General features: G+C 42.0%; 1 protein-coding gene across 2 annotated transcripts; it reads right to left on the reverse strand.

Annotated features, from left to right (window-relative positions):
* Positions 1 to 2,946: 2,946 nt before the first annotated feature.
* Positions 2,947 to 18,386, reverse strand: LOC120817112 (cAMP-regulated D2 protein). Of its 2 annotated transcripts, none has more exons than XM_040172947.2 (9): positions 18,332 to 18,386; positions 15,923 to 16,445; positions 15,178 to 15,379; positions 14,633 to 14,763; positions 13,307 to 13,434; positions 13,005 to 13,123; positions 11,934 to 12,074; positions 10,921 to 11,093; positions 2,947 to 4,596 (listed from the first exon to the last, which is right to left on the reverse strand). In XM_040172947.2, exons 2-9 carry the CDS (start codon positions 16,406 to 16,408, stop codon positions 4,141 to 4,143), a joined length of 1,836 nt encoding a protein of 611 aa, XP_040028881.1. In that variant the 5' UTR covers positions 16,409 to 16,445; positions 18,332 to 18,386; the 3' UTR covers positions 2,947 to 4,140. The 2 variants fall into 2 exon arrangements, with proteins under 2 accessions (XP_040028881.1, XP_040028882.1); XM_040172948.2 differs by having other exon boundaries at positions 15,923 to 16,442; positions 18,332 to 18,381.
* Positions 18,387 to 18,803: the final 417 nt, after the last annotated feature.

An 18,803-nucleotide genomic window follows, 5' to 3' on the forward strand; every position in this document is an offset into this window, starting at 1 on the left:
AGCTCTCAATGAGCTATCTTTTAAATAGTTTCATAAATATTACTTCCTGCTTTGTTCCCAGGTGACATTTCACAACTCCAACCCATAGTTGTGAAAACGTTATATTTGCAGTCAGTGGAAAAATTTCCCAGTCAGAAAATAATGTGGTTTCTTCATAATAACAACGAGAAGACATTATAAGTAAACACAATTTGCAGCTGATGAATTAGAGGAACATGAATCCATACAGAGTCAAAAGGAAATATATCTGTTGAAATACTCTGATGCCGGCACTAGACAAAACAGCAAAACAGAGGGATGATTCATCCCCTCGAGAACTTTGCACACATTTTCATGCCAACCTCTTAAGTAGTTCAGTTCAATTTTGGACCAAACTGGTAGATAAACCTTAGCATTAGCCTAGCTTCAATAAACATTTTATATTTGTGTTTGGTGTGTTTTTTTCTCTTCCACAGAAGATGATGTGGGGTTTTTTAACAAATAAAACTAAAACAGACAGTTGGCAAAAACGTGTGGTGCACTTACCAAAACTCATCAATATTATTATATTATTATCATTAACTATTACTGTAATCATAAACCAACATTACCCTCTCCTAAAGTCTTTGTGCTCTCCCTCCCCACAGGCTTCTGTGGATGGTGGTTCTATCTGATGGTGGTTGCCCCTGCAGTGGTTCTGCCGTGCGCCTGGCTTACTACTCACAATTATTTAAATCATATCTGTGATAGGAATTTTTACATTTTTCATTCTGTACACAACGGCATCCATTGTAGTCTGTCCATCCCGGGGAGGGATCCTCCTCTGACGTTCTCCCTTAGGTTTCTTCCCTTTTTTCCCTCTTGGAAGGTTTTTCATTTTTTGGTAAGTTTTTCCTGTAGCGATGATGGGTTTCGGGACAGAGGATATCACATGAGTACAGACTGTAAAATTTCTTGCGATTTTGGACTATACAAAAAAAAATGAATCGACTTGAATCACCAGAAAATTCAAAGTATGCAAAGCAGTTTGCTCACTCAGCGAAAGATATCAAAGAGCTGAAAATAGACATCTATGTCTCCTTTTCAAGATTAGAACCATTCATTCAAGAGCAGTGCAGTTTTGCAGCTTATTTTGCTTCCAAGTGGCATGGTCTTGCTATCCTTTATCCTTGGGCTGCACTCATTGGAAAACACTTGAGTTGGAATACTCAAATTCCAATTCCTCTTCCTCAAAATAGAACTTTATTTATTCAACACCATGGAGATAACTCAAGTGATAAATGTACTGCTTCATTATGATGGTTATATTACACTTTACATTTTTATATAGAACATTTGCACTCAAAATACCTTTTCTTTCTTTTTTTATATTGCTGGATGATAACAGTATGAATAGGCCTAGACTGTAGTGTTTTTTCCATTTACCTTATGCCTTGACCTTTGAAAACAGTTTTAGTAAAAGCCCATTAAATAAAATACCTCATTTATATATGACCATAGCTGCCTGGAGGGATTTCAACTGACATTTGAAAACAAGCTATTGCTATTCTAAATTATATCAGTTTGCTCCATTTTCAGAAAGAAAGAGGAACAGGGGCAGACTGTCACTTTTTGTCACCCAATATGATTCAGTGGTTAGCATCTGAAAGTGAGGAGACCCTTGGGCAGAGCAAGCAGAACTTCAGATGAATGAAATGTCGGACGCTCAACCCCAGAAAAGTTGTCGTTCAACATAGACCGCTGGACAGTAGTGGGCATGGAAGTCGGAATCCGCTAAGGAGTGAGTAACAACAACTCATCTACTGAATCCGCTAGCCCTGATATGTATGAGACTGAAGCGCCAGGCCCATATCCAGCCGTTGAGGGTTAGGCCACAACGAGTAGGAGGAAAGCTGCGGTGAGCATGGAACTCTGGAGCTGCAGCGGGTAGTAGTAGCAAATATTCAAACAAGGACTTTGAAGGCTGAAGTGGAGATGTTATAAGAGCAGTCAGGTTCAGATCCCTGAGCGTGGAGTGGCAAAGATAAGTGCCACGAAGCGGCCAGTGCAATGAGGCAAACGGTTCCCGAGAAGATGGGGGGGGGGGGGGGGGCCGGTTTTCCTTGTGAGAGAGAGGGCCCCGTGCCCTGGAAAGTGTCGCGGTTTCCGGTGGCAACCGGTTAGCTCTCGCTGGAAATCTGGGACTCTTGTGGGGTGGTTTCCGTCGCGTGGAAGACCGGCACCGGGCTCGTGGAACTACAGCTCTGGAAAAATCAAATCTTTACCAGGTTTTGGTCGAGAAAAAAATATGACTGGCTCTTTAAAATCTCTGTGTTCACTGCTGTTCACTTCTGCTATCATCTGGTGCTGATACAGTGGATTTATCTGAACTTTCACCGAAAACAGCTGCAGGGGACTACATTTCTAGAATTCAGGTGTAGCCAGCGGAAAATCTAAAGCCAAGGCTTCAACATCGGTACCCTGCTTATTGTTAGCAACTGGAGATATGGGATTGTTTTCTCAAGTAGCCAGCTAAAAAACAAGCTAATTTTAAACCAATACAATTTGCTGGCATCTTCTGATGGTAGTCGATGGGTCCTGAGATTGCATCTTCCACCACTGTTCTCCTCCAGACAGACCTGAGACAAAGCCTACTCGAACACGATTGGTCAATAATAGTCAGACTAAAAACCAAGCCATAGCACCCCTGATGCCAAAATCTCTTCCTGTTGCCTGCGTATTAGGAATGTAATGAAGCTTTTTTAAAGATATTACTTTCACACAGAAAAGCTGTGTTTGTGGTTAAATGTTACAGCCACTAGGCTCGCTGTAGTCTTTTTTTTTTCTTATCACCAATCAACCATGTGACTAGATGATAACTTTTAAACCTACCAAGCAGGCCCTGCTTACTGATTTAATTGGCTGATAACATTAGGAAGCAGGGGACCAAAACCTAAACCTAGCCTTTCAATAAAAGTACCACTGACATGAGAAATTAAGCGTTTTAATAAAACACATCTTATATCTTACCTTGGACATAAATGATCTACAAAAGTAAATTGCATATTTGACATGAGCTGTGGTATTCAAACCTGAAATAAAATCAGTTAAAGCATTTAGACACAATCACCTGCCACATACAGGATGTTTACACCAGTACAGATTATTGAAGTTGAACAGAAACGCACACCACAATACACCAGCATTTCATTTTACTTGTACATTTGATTTGATGTACAAATGCGGTTGAAAAGAGAAAACTGACCCTTTTCTCAGGTCTCAGGACACTTCTTTTTGATTAACTTATTTTGATAACTTGTGCCAACGAATGTCTCTCTATTCCCACCTCCTTTTAAAGCTTTTGTTAATTAAGCTTTTGAGGCTTGAAGGTGAACCACTCTAAACTCATTCAGGTTGAACGGAACGTACTGTATCTTCGTGGCTCTGACTGGAGAGGCACAACCTACTGGTGAACAATAGAAGATCACAGAAAGTTTATATCTTTTAGATGGATATGGACATTTGTTCTCTGAAGAGAGGACACCATTATAACATTTTCTTCCTAAAAGCTGCAGATTTATTGAAATAATGCTGCTTGGTAGCGAAGCTCAAATGGTAATTTGCGAATGCTGCGAAATCTGTATTTTCATGATGAACTCTTTAACTAGATTTAGTGACGTAAGTGGCAGTCTCAGGGACGAGGATAAAAGCATGTATCATTGGTACTTCAATACAAAGTAACCCTCCACGTCCCTGCCGAGCCTGTTGCTCCTCAATAGTGGTGTAACGGATCAGAAACTCAGGGTTAGGAATGCATCACAGTCGTAAATGTTCTCTTTTTACGTTGTTAAAGAAGTTAATAATGTTATTTCATAAAGGCACACAAATAAAATGAGGAAATACAAGATATTTATATTTTAATTGATTAAAACAAATCTTCTAACATCTAACGTGATGTTTTTATGTAACTATGAAAAAATCTCTGTAAAAAAGGATTTATTTAAGTTTCCCACTAAAACTACATTTTAAGAGACCACATGTGAACACATCATAATAACGCTGGGGTTTACCTGATGTGGCCGATAACACGATCAGTCAAACTTTATTTTACACCGCGATGGTTAAGGTAAACTGCGTAATAAAACCACGGATTTGTGCGGTCCGACAATAATCCACTACCTCTCAATAATAGATGCCAAGATGGTCCCAGAAGTCACATATATGGTCCCTGGTTCCCACTTGTGCATGTGAACGCACCGTCAGGTTCATGACTAGCCAGCTGCTGGTGTCGGCATAGCGCGGCCAAACTGGCAGACGCTGCTGGTGGCAGAAAGTCGTCTGTTGGGCCCGGGAGGAAGGGTCACCAGTGTGTGCAAAGGCGCCCCAGTAGCACAGCATCCGATTGGACAGCAGCTTCTCTGATAATGACAGCGTGAAGTTGGCCACCGAAGCAGAGCCAAAGAGAAAGGGCAGCTCGGCGCCGTGACAGGCGTGCTCGTAGCAGAAAGTCAGGCCGGACCACACGCGAGGGTCTGATGCCACGTGGTCAAACATGTACATCCACACTTTGCTGCCAGTTGCTGTGCCAGCACGCGCCGAGCTCCTGGATGGACAATGGAAGACGTAGTCTGTGACAATCTGAGGAAAACCAAGAAACAAAAAGAGCTGGTTAGACATTTTCAAATATTTAAACTGAGCCATGCTACTGGCTATAGGCTCAATATTTGGTCAGTCAAGTTTGGTCCAGACTACTTTTGATGCTGCACTAAAATTGTGAGGATTTAATTTATTATAATAACAGCTTTTGCCCGCTGCGACTATATTTTGTGCAGGCATGCATGTTCCTCAAGATGAAGGCCAATGACTTTGCTGATCTTTGCAAATTTTCACTAGTGCCACCAGACGATTGAGATTTATTTATTATTAGATTAACTATAATGACAGCTATTGGATGCTTCATGCAGACATTTACGGTTCTCAGCGGGTGAACCACCGTGTATGTGTTGATGAGTGAAGGTCTGACTTTTCCCTTACTAACCAACCCCCACCCTGTTGACATTGTTATTGTTATCCTATTTGTAATATGGCATCGCCTCGCAGAGCTGCTTGTCCCAGCACATATAAAGCAATATTGGATTACGCAGGATTGTTTCCTTTTCTCTGCTCCTTATTTCTTCCTTCCCCAATGTCACATTTGCTTTCCTTTTTTCAATCTTAGAAGTGAAAAAATAACTTTTGACTCAGAATCAAACCAACTAATTTGTTTGTGTCAGTCAAGACACAGTGTTTCAGTAGTACATAAAAGGGATTTATGTTCGTTGATGGACGTCTCTTCTTTCCTTACTACCTCGTTTCAAGGTAGGTCACATACTGTATTAAAAATTTTTCATTGGCTTATAAACATCATAACTGAGAAACCAACTGACTGAGGATGAGGGGATTACATTACGATGCTGAGCCAGGCTCCAGAGTCTCACTCATAGCTGTTAAAATACGACATGTCTGGTCAACACGGTGACGTCTAAACAGCACTGCATTAAGCAAAACACCTGTAAAGTAAAACATTAATGAGTTGAAGAATGGCTTTGCACTGTTGAAGGTTTTGGTTTTGTAGAAGAGGAAATGAATTGCACTGATTACCACAACACCTACATAAAGACCGGCTGAGAGCAGAGCAGGACAAAGTGTTGTTCCCTCTCAGTGTGCATAAAGAGTATGAAGCTAGACCATCTTCTTCTGCCTGTTACCTGGAAACCAGTGTCTTTTGTGGCAGCATGCAACCTGCGCCCACACAGCCTCACATCTGACACCTACAAACAACCAGGCTCACTGTAGGGAGCTGATGGACACACACACACACACACACACACATTATATATATATATATATATATATATATATATGTATATTTATACATACATATTACACACAATGTATTAAGCACACCATACAGAATACATAATGCGGAGCACTGATAGTAAATGACACACGCACACATACATTCTCGTGGGTGCATGCACAGGTAGAAATGAACTCGTGTAATGCGTATCATGTGTTCAGGCATAGTGTTCTGTAAATAAACGCTGCCTCCCCTTATCCATGTTTACCGTGCCCTTTTCTATATTTTTCCTCCACCACTGCCTACTTTCTCGCACCTCCTCTGCCTTTTCCATTACTTACCGACTTTTTAAAGCTGTTGAAAAAATAGCACATCACATGTGGGGCATGTGATGTGCAACACGTTGTTGCCTCAATTGATTCTAAAATAGAATAGACTATAATAATAATGCTCTGCTTTGTATCTCCATCATTTCTCTGGTTTGATATGAAATTCTACGTTTCACCAAACAAACAGCTTGTTAGGCTATTGCACTCTTCCGTACTTTTAGAGGTCTACATGGAAGTAGATCTTTATGCCAATTCCCCAAAAGCCTGCACCAGTTTGCATCAACTCAATCAGAAAATCCATGTGGGTTTCTCTGTGAGGTCCATGAAACAGTTTGAACACAATCTGCTTCAAAAAGAACCTCTTCAGCAGCTCCATGGCAATGACAGAGATCGATCTTCTGGTTCTCCATCAATCTCCCACTGAGAGCAGCTTTTCACACGCAGCTGACGAGCAATGATTCCGTCGACAAGGAAAATAAAGTTGTTGACAATTTCAAAAAGAGAGTTAAGGACCGAGAAACTCTCCATTCTGAAAAGGTCGATGAGTGGTGTGTTTGTATAATAATAGGGGCTATTCTGGTTTACGTCAATCAATGTTGGGTTTGTGAAATGCTGACAACCACCCTAGAAAAGCGAAGCTGTGAGCTTTCCCCATCAGCCTCCTCTGGGACCGACTGGTTGAAATGTGCGGCGACCCCCCAGTCCTCTGGAGTGGTGCCCTTCATGGAGAGGTGTGTGTGTGTGTGTGTGTGCTAAAGCCTATAGTTGTGAATCTACGGTCTACCACACCGTGAACTGGGAGTGAATATTAAACCTCTGTGCTGAGCCAACTCTCTCTATTCCAACACTGGAAAAAAACACAAAATGTCATCAACCGCAGCTTTTAAACATGTGCCAATATTAAAGGTATGGTTCATCATCACAGTTGGTTGGTATTCAATTCAGTACAAATTGGTAAAACGAATACAGGCTAAGCACTACATAGGGGTCCTTTGTAATAATAATCAACATCTTTGATTTTTAAGGAAGAGGCTCATCTCACCTCACAGCAGGTGGGCCTGTTCACACGGAACTCCTATCAACAGGGGACCTCATGTGATTTCAACTTACCCTCCACACCAAGATAAGGAGAGTGTGCATTTTACTGTATTTATTTTACAAATGGGTCTCCGTGCTCTGTAGCTAGTTGAGACTTCTGGATATGTAGCCTAAATGCTGCAAAAACATTCCTTTATAATTCAAAAAACAAACATAATAATGCTTGGCGGTGAAAGAGACGAGTAGAGCAAAGCGAGCAAAGCGTTGACAGCATACACATTATGGAGGAGAAATGAAAAAAACTGTGTTTTGGGTCAGACTGATAAAAATCTGGAGCTGCAGCTCCCTCTGTGGACAAATGATGAGAACTGGGTTTGAGGAGTCAACGAGCAGTAAGATGGTGATGCTGAACTTTTACTGAAGGTAACGAGCCGAGCTGATGGCTCTGCGGTTATAGAGTATCCACACACTTTCAGAATTACCCTGTTCTCACGGAAACGGGTCTTAATCAGAGACTAATCTCAGTAGCAGAAGAAAATGATTGTTTTCGAAGCCGTAAAGAGCACAGAAGACAGCTGGGTCCCCGCCACACACCGAGCTCCTGCTGGGTGGGAAATCGACCCGTGCAGGGCCGCCCGCCTCCAAAAGGGTGCTTACTGGTGCATGTGTGCGTTTGGGTGTGCGTGGCAGATTGTGTCAGTCTTCACTTTTCAGTCTGTGAGCATTTTGCACTGTAGCCTCATTTTTTCCTTTTCTTTATTATTTTTTCTTTTATTATTTTTTTTCAAATAAGCTATTTCCATATTTGTAATGTTTCCGTTCAGTAGTTATGCACCAGATGAATAACGACGATGAACAGCAACAGGCTTTTATTCCGTGGCTGGTACACACACTCTGTGTGGCCTTGCTGTCTGAATCTGTCCATTTCCTGTAATGGTTGTACTGTGAACATCACACTATTTTCAATACGGACATTTCTTCTGGGGTGATGCTCCGCACATTAGCCGTTTCTGACCAATGACATGTTACGGTCTAAAAGTATATAGCGTATATATATAGCTAGCATCAGTAGGAATATTGTTAATCATATGCAATTTACCCGTCTGATCAAAAGCTGCCTTCTACAGTATGAGCTGCAGATTTCTCTCTGAACTTTACATTTTGTCAGTAAACTTGAATAATAGTTGTTAGCAGCAAAGGAAATGCATACATTTTTGTGTCTGCATTTCGATATTGAGACCTTTTATCAAGGTGGCAGACGTGCATATTTAGTGTCTAGTTTTCAACAGTGAATCATGCAGACTGCTACAGCATTTTGTATGGGTTACGAATCTTAAACTAAAGCACAGGTGTCAAACTCAAGGCCAATCCGACCCGCCGGGTGAGTCCAGTGCGGTGTGAGAATTACAGAAAGACATAAATTGCATTTCTATAAAAGTAGCTGCTATTCCTAGAAAGTCCACTGGGGGTCGCACTCTGTGAGTGCATGCGCACCAACTGCCAAGACAAATTCCTTGTATGTTTGACATATTTTGGCAATAAATGTTTCCTGATTCCTGATTCCTGGTTAGACCAGGAGGACCAGGTTGTTCACCAACGCAGTGCCGGTAGATCACCTGCCTTTGAAAAAAAAAAAAATCATGTCACTTTCAGATCGCTTCTGACAGACAAGAGGCTCGTTGTGTTTTTTTATATTGATTGGTTTGGGGGGGGGGGTAGATCGCCATCCGTTGGATTGAAACGTTGAGTGAAAAGTAGCTCGCGACGGTCTGTGCCCCCCTGTCGACCAGACGGAGTAATGTTATACACGGAACCATATATGGGGCATTTTTCCTGGTATTTTTCATGTGTTATCGGCAATAATCAGAAAAATAATTTCTTCATATTTTCTTGGCTCTTTGTTGTTATGCAACAAAATACAACAACGAAAACCAAATACCATTCAAATCTTCTTTGTAGCGTCCATTGTTGTGTTTCATCACAACTCTCTGCTCACAAACACACCAAAGTCACATTTTCCAACTCTGGAGCTTTGAATAATGGCGTCTGGGTTACAGTCGGTCCTTGCTTGTTTATTTAGCAGTTTTAGTTTGGAGCATCTGCACCAATTAGACAGGCAGCATTAGTCAGACGCTACGATAACAGAGAAAAGTGCTTTCTATTTGGCACGTCACTAGTTTCAACATCATTCTCCCTCATGTCTCTTATCTGTCCCTCAACAAACAAGCTCCACTTTTTCCCAGCACAGTTACTTTTACATTAAATAAGGGGAACCAAACACTTCCTCTCTACAAATGAAGCCAAGATGATTTTGACAGGGCTACATGTTTTCTATCACGTGAAGAAACTTTCCATGGTTTCCCTACACAACCAAGCTTTGCAACATTTGTGCTGACCTCCCTGATACTCTGGAGAAATGCCTTTTTCCGAAGCGATGCAGAACGTGATGAAGTCCAACCTGCAGTTGTACTTGGTGCACGGTGAGCTGTGGCATGTCCAGGGACGTCCCCTCCTGACCCCCTGTGCCGCCCCCGAGGCCGCCGCCTTGCACTTTTCTTTGGTAAAAGCCTGACAGAAAACTACTAAAGGTTTCCACTGTGATATACATGAATGATAACCAAGACAAGGAGTGAACAGCCAAGTGGAAATATTGCAAGAAAGCATTTTAACATTAGTTGATTAGCACCTAACACAAAAAAAAAAAAAATTTAAATAAGATTATACAAATTTTCAATATTTGTGTTTTTGAAATATGAAATGTACCTAGCTTTATTTGTAAAATATGATGAAATAGTAAGTTGCACGTCATGTGACAAGTAGACAGTTAGAGCTGTCTACTTGTCGGAGAAATGGCCCACAGGAGTGAAGCAGTTTGATCAAATGCTGATTATAGATGTAGAAGAACCGACCATAATCTCTCCTAAAAGAGCCATTTGAGAGGAGAACTTTGGCGCAGAAACTCCAGGTAACCTGAGCCGACCATAAGACAGCACTGACCAAAAGATTGACAAACAACGATCCAAAATGTCAAAAAGTCATTTGTAGACAGTTAATATTGCTACAAATTGAGAGTCTTTGAAATTGAGAAGAGTCTTTTTGAGATATGTTAGTTAGTCTGATAGCTAACAGCTGAAACTGGAGACACTTTATTGGTATACTTGCCGAGCACAGCTTTAAATAGATTGGGTGCTCATTCAAACATAAATATGAACTAAAATATATGCTCTTTGCTGCCACCTCCTGTTGTTTACTTCAACAAGTAACTCTACAAATGAGATTACTCTGGACCCTAACACTAAATCATCACTAATCACTAAAGTGTGTTTATGAATCCTCGATTGGACTAAACCAGTTAGTCAGCACCCCTCGGTATCAGATACCAGGTCTCTGTTTGAGACGCACCGAGTCTTTCAACTAACTCCAACATGAACCTGCCAACTTCATTAGTACTCCGAGAAACACATGTGGCATAAACAGCAAGATTCAAACAAACACAGGGCTTTTCACAAGGAAACTTTTTTTTAGCCTACTGATTTTTAACTCGTCCTAAGCTTTTTGGGTAAACCTAACCAGATCACCCCGAAGGCTAGTAAACCTACGTTGGAAGACACTGTAAATGTAGTATTCGGGATGGTTACTTTAGAAAAAGACTTGGGCATTGTGGTTTGAGGCATAGGGCCACTGACTAAACGGTGAGTCGGGAGTGAAAATGTGTTGGAGCTCTAAATCTGCTGAAAATGAAAAGACTTGTGTTACCTGAGCCAGCATACCCCTGCGGTCAGCATCCCTGTACAGGGGCAGGTACTTGTGCAGGATCCGCAGTGCGTGTTGTTTAAAGATGGCGGTGACGTACACAGCGCTTTCCAATGCGGAGACCGGCTTATTGAAGACTCCGTACGCAAAGATCACGCCCTCCTCTGAAGTTGTACCTGTAGGACGGAGAACAGAGCCTGCGTCAGCGCTAACAGGTACCCGGGGGGCTTTTTGTCATTCCTTTTCAAGCTTTAAGATTGTAAATGGCTTTTATTCAACTTATTTCACTGCAGGAAAATATGTGGTTCTTTACCATAAATCTCACAGGGCAAAGAAAATGTGTTTTCATATTGATGAGCCCACATGGTACAAAAATGAGTTCTGCATCTGCTGCTTCTACATTTTTAGAATAGCTAAATGGTTCTAATATATAATACTGTGGATTGCAAACGTATATTACCACAATGTTAAGTATAAATCTTTAATGAAACATTGGCAAACAGATCATGGTGCAAAAGTAACGCTTCAAAAAATTGGAGAGTGGATATCTTCCGTCCATTCCTTTCTTCTATGTTTTCCTAATCAGTTTCCAGGGACCAGTAGTCAATGTAGTTCAAGTAGTGGTTAGAAATTTAGTTGTTTGTAACTGTACACTACGCAAATATTTTGCTTCACTGGGGAATTGTTACAGAAGATCATCTTTGCATCCGGTTAATTGGTTACTCTAAATTGCCCGTAGATGTGTGAATGGTTGTGTGTCTCTGTGTAGCCCTGCGATTGGCTGGCGACCAGTCCAGGGTGTACCCCGTCTATCACCCGAAGTTGGCTGGGATAGACTCCACCCCCCCACGACCCTGTGTGCAGGATAAGAGGTTTGACAATGGATGGATGGATAATCTTTGCCAATTCAGCCACTCTGACAAACTGTACTCAGTTATCAGCAGTATTTGAGGCACCTTTCAAGGTTCCATTTTTCTCATACTGTATGTTCATGTCTGTGTGTGTGAGTCTTTTACCCAGCAGCACCGGCTTCTCTTTCTGCCAGTGGCCCTTCTGGAATGCAGTGACAGCTTGCTCTTTTATGAACTCCCCATCAATAAAAGGACCCCACGTCTCAAACACCTCAAGGAACCTGAACGGGTTCACAACCTTGGAACCTGAGATCAAAAGACATATTGGTGAGATTGAAAGTACACTCTGCCGTGAGGTTATTCATTAAGAGACAAAGGAAAGAGGTAAACATCGCCATGCTAAACACTACAATAATTATCCTGAGACTTTCCTCAAGCCATTATGGTTAACATGCATGCAACTTAATCCCTGGTCAAAAGCCTGTATGCTGCATATCACACTGATTTACGTTTTGTAACAAATGCACACTCACCCATGCAGGAAAACACATATGTTGCTCTTAATTGCATAGACGTTGCATAGAAGCTGCCTGCTTATACCTCCAGTATTGTATCCTTTCATACCAGTGATCATAGCACTAGATATAGACCCACAGCGTTTGGTAAAGCTGATCTTTTGTTGCAAGTACAAACATGACAAAGAACATGCTGCAGTTGTACTACTTGATTCAGATAGAATGTGTTATTGGTATTGCTGGTATATCCTGTATTGTATTGCCTTGAAGCATTTGCAAGTCCTTAAATGCAAGAAAGTTTTTATGTAAAACTGCTTGTGCCTTGTATCTTAACAGGAATTTCCCGGCTGGATAAATATATATAAAATAGAAAAAGATCATAGCTAAAATCTCTCGTCACAGATATGTTTTTGTTTTATTTTTTCAGAGTAGCAGAAAACTGCAGCAGATGACCTAATCACACAGTCAGTGATGCTTATCAATCAACCCTGTCAGCCCTGCAGACATATTACAGTCATTTGGTGCTGAGAGGCAGTAAAGTCCCTTTGGAGGCCGATTGTTTTTATGATTTTTTATGCCAGTGCTCAGGATAAAAATGTTTATTTCATAATCTTTCACAGATAAACGGCACTCTATCCTGCAGTCTTGTGTAACTGTGTGGGGAGCCCAAGAGAGTCTCTCTAAATTTGGCGAGTGTGGGCTTGTGTTCACGGCGCCCTACTTGTTTTCATCTGGGCGGCCAGGACGGCCTGCGGAGCGAGAGACAGCAGGCAGACGATGTCGCTCACAGAGCAGTTTGTCTGTTTGGCGAAGTCTTTCCCCAGCTTCAATGCGTCGTGTCTGGGAGAAAGACAGAGAAAATTATAGCTCAGCTTTGAGTTGTCTGTGAGCATGCTGGGAACATCTGCACGGTTTGAGTAAAGCAACAGCTCAGGCAGACATAAATCACACCGGTGGTATCTCAACATTTCAGCGAGGCACACATCAGTAACAAGTGTCAACTCCAAGTCGATGGTTCCTCACCTGCTCTTCAGCGGGATGGAGAATGGCAGACTTTGCAGGACGGCCTGTTTGAACAGGGGCTTGCTGCTCTGGATCATCAGGTGAAGACTCACCGACTGAGCACCTGCACTCTCCCCAAATATTGTCACCTGATGACAAAGAAAATACATAGATTATGAGTCTCAGCAATGTTGTCAGACATGTCTAATAAAAAAGCCTGTCAGTGGCTACAACAAGCACTTCTCGTGAACATACGAGATTCGATTCAGTGAATCAATGAAGCTAAATTCCCCTCATGTTTACTTTCTCCCACAATACTGGACCAGTTTCATGAATGTCAGTGACTTGGACACAATAACATGCCTAGAGTAAAGATTAAAAAAAGCCAGAGTAACACTTTAACCAGTGTTGGGAGTAACGCGTTACAAAGTACAAAGTTAGTACAAAGTACAAAGTTACAAAGTTACAAAGTAACGCGTTACTGTAATTCCACTACTTTTAGCGGCAATGAGCATGTGGGGTCGTCGTGGCGCAGGGGTTAGAGAAGGTGTGCACAAGGTTGGTGGTTCGAGTCCAGGCTGCCCCATGTTCCATGTCGAAGTGTCCCTGAGCTAGACACCTAACCCCTAATTGCTCCCTGGGCAAAAATGTCAAAAAGCCATGGGTTTAAAGTGTAATGTAAGTCGCTTTGGATAAAAGCGTCTGCTAAATGACATGTAATGTATCCAAGTATTTTTTTAAATAAATTGACGCAGTTACAATTACTGAAATTGAAATGAGTTTGTTACTCGCGTTACTCAGTATTACACCCTGCCTTGTGGCAGGGGTGCTTTCCGGCTCGCAAGCTACTGTTCAACTAACTAACTTTAGTCATGGTGATCTACCCTCCCTCCCCCCCTCCGGGGGGCCGTAGCTACCGGCTGTAGAGTCGATATGAAGAAAACAACGAGCCTCTCATCTGTCACGAGGAAATCGCCACAAGCATCCCGCACATTCTTGGTCATTACCTTACTGGAGTCAGCCTGGTTTGCTTTGGAATGAAATTAAATGCGTCCGTTAGTAAGCAAGGATCGGTAGTTAGCATTAGTTCCAGTCATCTCCCGCGGTAGACCGCTCATGCGTGACGTTATTTTTTTCAGCGATGGCACGCGATCGACTGGTACTGCCAATCGACCTACTGGGCACCCCTGCTGTTGCACAATGACAATAAAATCTGTGTGCGTGTGTGTGTGTGTGTGTGTGTGTGTGTGTGTGTGTGTGTGTGTGTGTGTGTGTGTGTGTGTGTGTGTGTGTGTGTGTGTGTGTGTGTGTGTGTGTGTGTGTGTGTGTGTGTGTGTGTTTGCTTGCCTTGCTGGGATCACCTCCAAACGCTGCAATGCTGCGCTGGACCCAAAGAAGAGCAGCCTGCTGATCCAAGATCCCGTAATTCCCAACAGCTGAGTGGGCGTCTTTGCCCGATACGAGGAACCCAAAAGCGCCTTTAAATCAAGCACAAAGTCGCATTATCAGACATAATAGAATCCAGCAAGACATTCATTTCCTCTGAGCTCCGAATTATCGTCCACACATCTCTGCTTCTATTTTCGGGCAACAAGTTTATCATTTAAGACACGCAAACATTAGCCAGCCTCATGCTGTCTCGCGCACATGCACAGTCACACACACAGGCACGCCTGAGAACACAGGCACGCACGCATGCATGCAGGTAGGCGCTCCACAATACTGTTATTTGAACTAAAATCCCCGCCGACAAGCCAACTACAAAGCTCCAGTGCTTTAAGGGAAAGAATACTGGCAAATACACTGTTATTATAATTGCGTGTTATGCGTTTAACACACATGTTACGCGGGGATATTCTCAATAAAAGCAAAGCGCAGGAGAACTTTCATACCCAGTCGATACTCCAGGCTCACCACAACACTTTTGGTGGCGTTGCTGATGAAGCGCCCGTCGTACAGCGGCTTGGAGGCAGAGCCAGCGATGAAATCCCCACCATGGATCCACACCATGACGGGCAGAGGGGCCACCAGCGGACAGCTGAAGTCCACATCCAGAGGGACAAAGACGTTGAGGTAGAGACAGTCCTCGCTCACCTTTTTGGGACATCAGAGGAAATAATCATTCAGTTTGTTAAAATGTTTACTTGGTGCTAACCTTAATTTCTTTTTGTGGGAGACTACAAATATTAAATTATCCAATGGACTAAATTAACTATGAAGTAGCTAATTTTTTCTAATTTCTTAATAAGTAAAACCAGATCAAACAGTGTAGAGCTCTTCAAATAGCTTAATCGGTGGTATGAAACACACTTGAGAGCTATTTTTTACAAAACTGTAGACCTTTTAGCTGCCCAAAATAGGTTAAATTCTAAATCTAGCAGGTTGACAGTTTTCCAGCACAACTGCTTAGAGCATTTTTAGGGAAATATACAATTTTACAATTGGAAAACCAAAAGCATAAAAAGTAAATCAGGCAGAGAGAAACACTTTTGTAGCATAAATTGGGTGAGCCACCTCAATGGGAATCAATGTGTACCAGTTTGTGCAGAATTTAGTCCTCAAAAAAATGTTCCTCTGTTACCATCAACCAAATTTACAACATCTTTAATCAGAGTGAGAAGTTGCAGTGTTACTTACTATCCGAGGACACTCCTCAGCCATGGGGCCGCTGCAGGCCTGCATGCATGCCGCCCTGGGGAAGGAGGCATCATAAACCCCCAGCCAAGGACTCGCAGGTCTGGGGGGCTTCCAGCGGTAAGCCCCAACAGGGGGGTCTGCATACGGTATTCCATAGAAAATATGGGCCTTGTCCACTGTAACCCCCGTGATCGGGCCGTCTTTAGTCACCACCAGTGGTCCAGGCGCCCCGTTTGCTTCCCAATGGACTGGCTTGACCTTGCCTTGCTGAGAGATTGAGCCGGTCGCAGGGCGTCCTAGCTCCCTAAGGGACTTTATCCCAAAGTCTTTGTTAATGGTAAAAGGCTTGTCTCTCACTAGGTGCCCAGGAAGGATACTTCTCAGAAAGCCGACAAGGTCGATGTCATCATCCTGTTCCGTCGCCTCTCTGGAGGCCAGCGCCAAACTTAGCATGCACAGCAGCAGCAAACAGTGCCAGCTCTCCATATTGCGTTGGAACACTGATATTCTCCCCCAGAACCTGCTGATCAGATCACGATTTGACTTGAATTATGGTACAGCAGAGGAAGAAACAGACGTAGCACCCCAACCCCCATTAGCCTGCAGCTTGAAACTCTCCACAGACTGTGCATACTTGTGACTTCAATTTTGCTTGTTAAGATTTATTGGACAAAAGCTGCCCTGTTTGTTTGTTGAGTGGTGTCCAGTAGACAGAGACGTTGTGATGCGGGGCCACTAATAGAGGACGAGTCGTCTTCCCTTTGCTTAATGTAATCACAGAGTCACCCCCAAGGTAAATAGGGAAAACGCAGCGGGCTTCACAAAAGAATAAGTGATGGTACAGTTTGTAAATCGTCTTTCAGGTAGGTCAGTTACTGATGTTTAGTCAAAGTGAATATAATAGATTTTCCCACCGCAGTATCAGCATCCATTTATAAGCCCTATTTTCCATTTTTGTCACATACAGCGAGCAAATTGACATGCAATCTTCACCAAATGTCAGTAACTAATAAATACAAAACATTAAGTTATGTGTAATAAAATAGAACGATAGAGAGAAAAAGTATTGACCCCGCTTTCATATGTATATTTCAAACAGTATAACAGTTGAATTAGAAATAAAATGAAATCAGCAATGAAAAAGACAAAAAAATGGTGGCTTTGTATACTGAAAATCTTACCACTAGGCGACTAGTTCTGATGCACATGCCGAAATTCAAGAATTTTTGAATATGATAAAGGCCTCAAAAGGGCGATTGAAGGGCGATTGAAGTGGCAAAATAATGATAATAATTCTATAATAAAACACAATAAACTTCAGCAGTCGGCTCAGGCCCCAATAATGTATTTTTTGTTTGAGCTACTTTTTAATTGCTCCCCTCCTCTTCCTCCACTCTCCGAAACAACAACTTGTCTGTGACTCAGCAGATGCGCAGGCTGGATAGATTCTTCACAGTGTAGCAGAACGGAACTGATGCTCCCCGGGCAAAATATAAAAACTATGGGTTAAAAACGCAATGTAAGTCACTTTGGATAAAAGCGTCAAATGACATGTAATGGAATGGAATGCATTGCTCAGGTGTCATTTTGGCCTATTCTTCTACACAAACAGTATTGAAATATTTAAGGTTCAATTGGATTCAAGTCAGGTGATTGGCAGGGCCATTCTAGCAGCTTTATTTTTATAAGTTAATTTAATAGTTTAATAATTAATATATACATATATTCATTGATATACTGAATTGTTTGAATAAGATGTACTTATTGTTAAATTGTCAATAAATGTTAAATATTTAACTGCAAAGTAATAATGCGTGTTTGATACTCTTTTTTTTGCATTGAATCATACTGGGATGTTAATTGTAGCCTAACTGATGGCCCTACCAAAAAATAAATAATATCCACCAGCCGCCAATGTAGGTTTGTTTCTTTATGGTTGAAATGCACTTATTGAAAGTTGCTTTGGATAAAAGCGTCAGCTAAAGGACATGTAATGTAATGCATTCTGACTTCTCTTTAAAAAGAACCAGTGACGTTGAGGGAGATGGAGCCGATTTCAGGTAGGCCTACAGAGTATCCAGATTCGAAAGCGAAAGTTTTCCAATGTCTATTTTTAGACTTTTATGTTTAGACCACATTTCAACGTGATTTTTAATATCGGTCTTAAACTTACAAATGTGGACGTCGTTTCTTTGTAAACCTCTAAAATAATGATGTAGCACAAAGTAGAGGATGGAACATTTCCGTATTGAAATGTGGTCTAAATGTCTACAAATAGACGTTAAAAAAGGTTTCACTTTTGAACGAATTTGAAACATTTTTTAACGCCGGCCACAGACTTCTTTTCCACGGAAATGTGTTCGCTGGGGAGACAGATAACATCAGAATCAAGAACTAATCGAAACTCACCAACAGATCCGCACATAAGTCAAGAAGGAAATGTGTCACGAGGGACAAGTGCATTCAATTTTGAGAAATCCGGTAATTTTTTCAAAATAAAATATTTTACATTTAAAAATAAAATCAAATGGAAAAAAAGGATTTTTTATTTCTCTGCGGCTCGGTGGTTGGGGGACCCTTCATATACGGTAGTCTAATGCTTGCGCATACACTAGGTGTTGTACGATAGTTTACGTTGTGCCTGTAAAGTGAGACATACGGTGATCTATTAAACCAGCGGAGCCTCTATTGCATTTATGTACAGCCAATACAACACCTGAGGAATGCAGCAGCATTCCTGCGTACCAGCTGCAACAGAAACGGCAGTCCGGCTGACCAGCAGTGACGTCAGGGAGGAGTTGAGGGAATCCCCGTCTCCCGTGATTGGCTAGTCGAGGCCTTGTAAATAGCAGGACACCGAGACCCAGCGAGTAATCAAAGC

The sequence above is a fragment of the Gasterosteus aculeatus genome, chromosome 4, assembly GCF_964276395.1.
Source record: "Gasterosteus aculeatus chromosome 4, fGasAcu3.hap1.1, whole genome shotgun sequence".
NCBI classification, from domain to species: Eukaryota; Metazoa; Chordata; class Actinopteri; order Perciformes; family Gasterosteidae; genus Gasterosteus; species Gasterosteus aculeatus.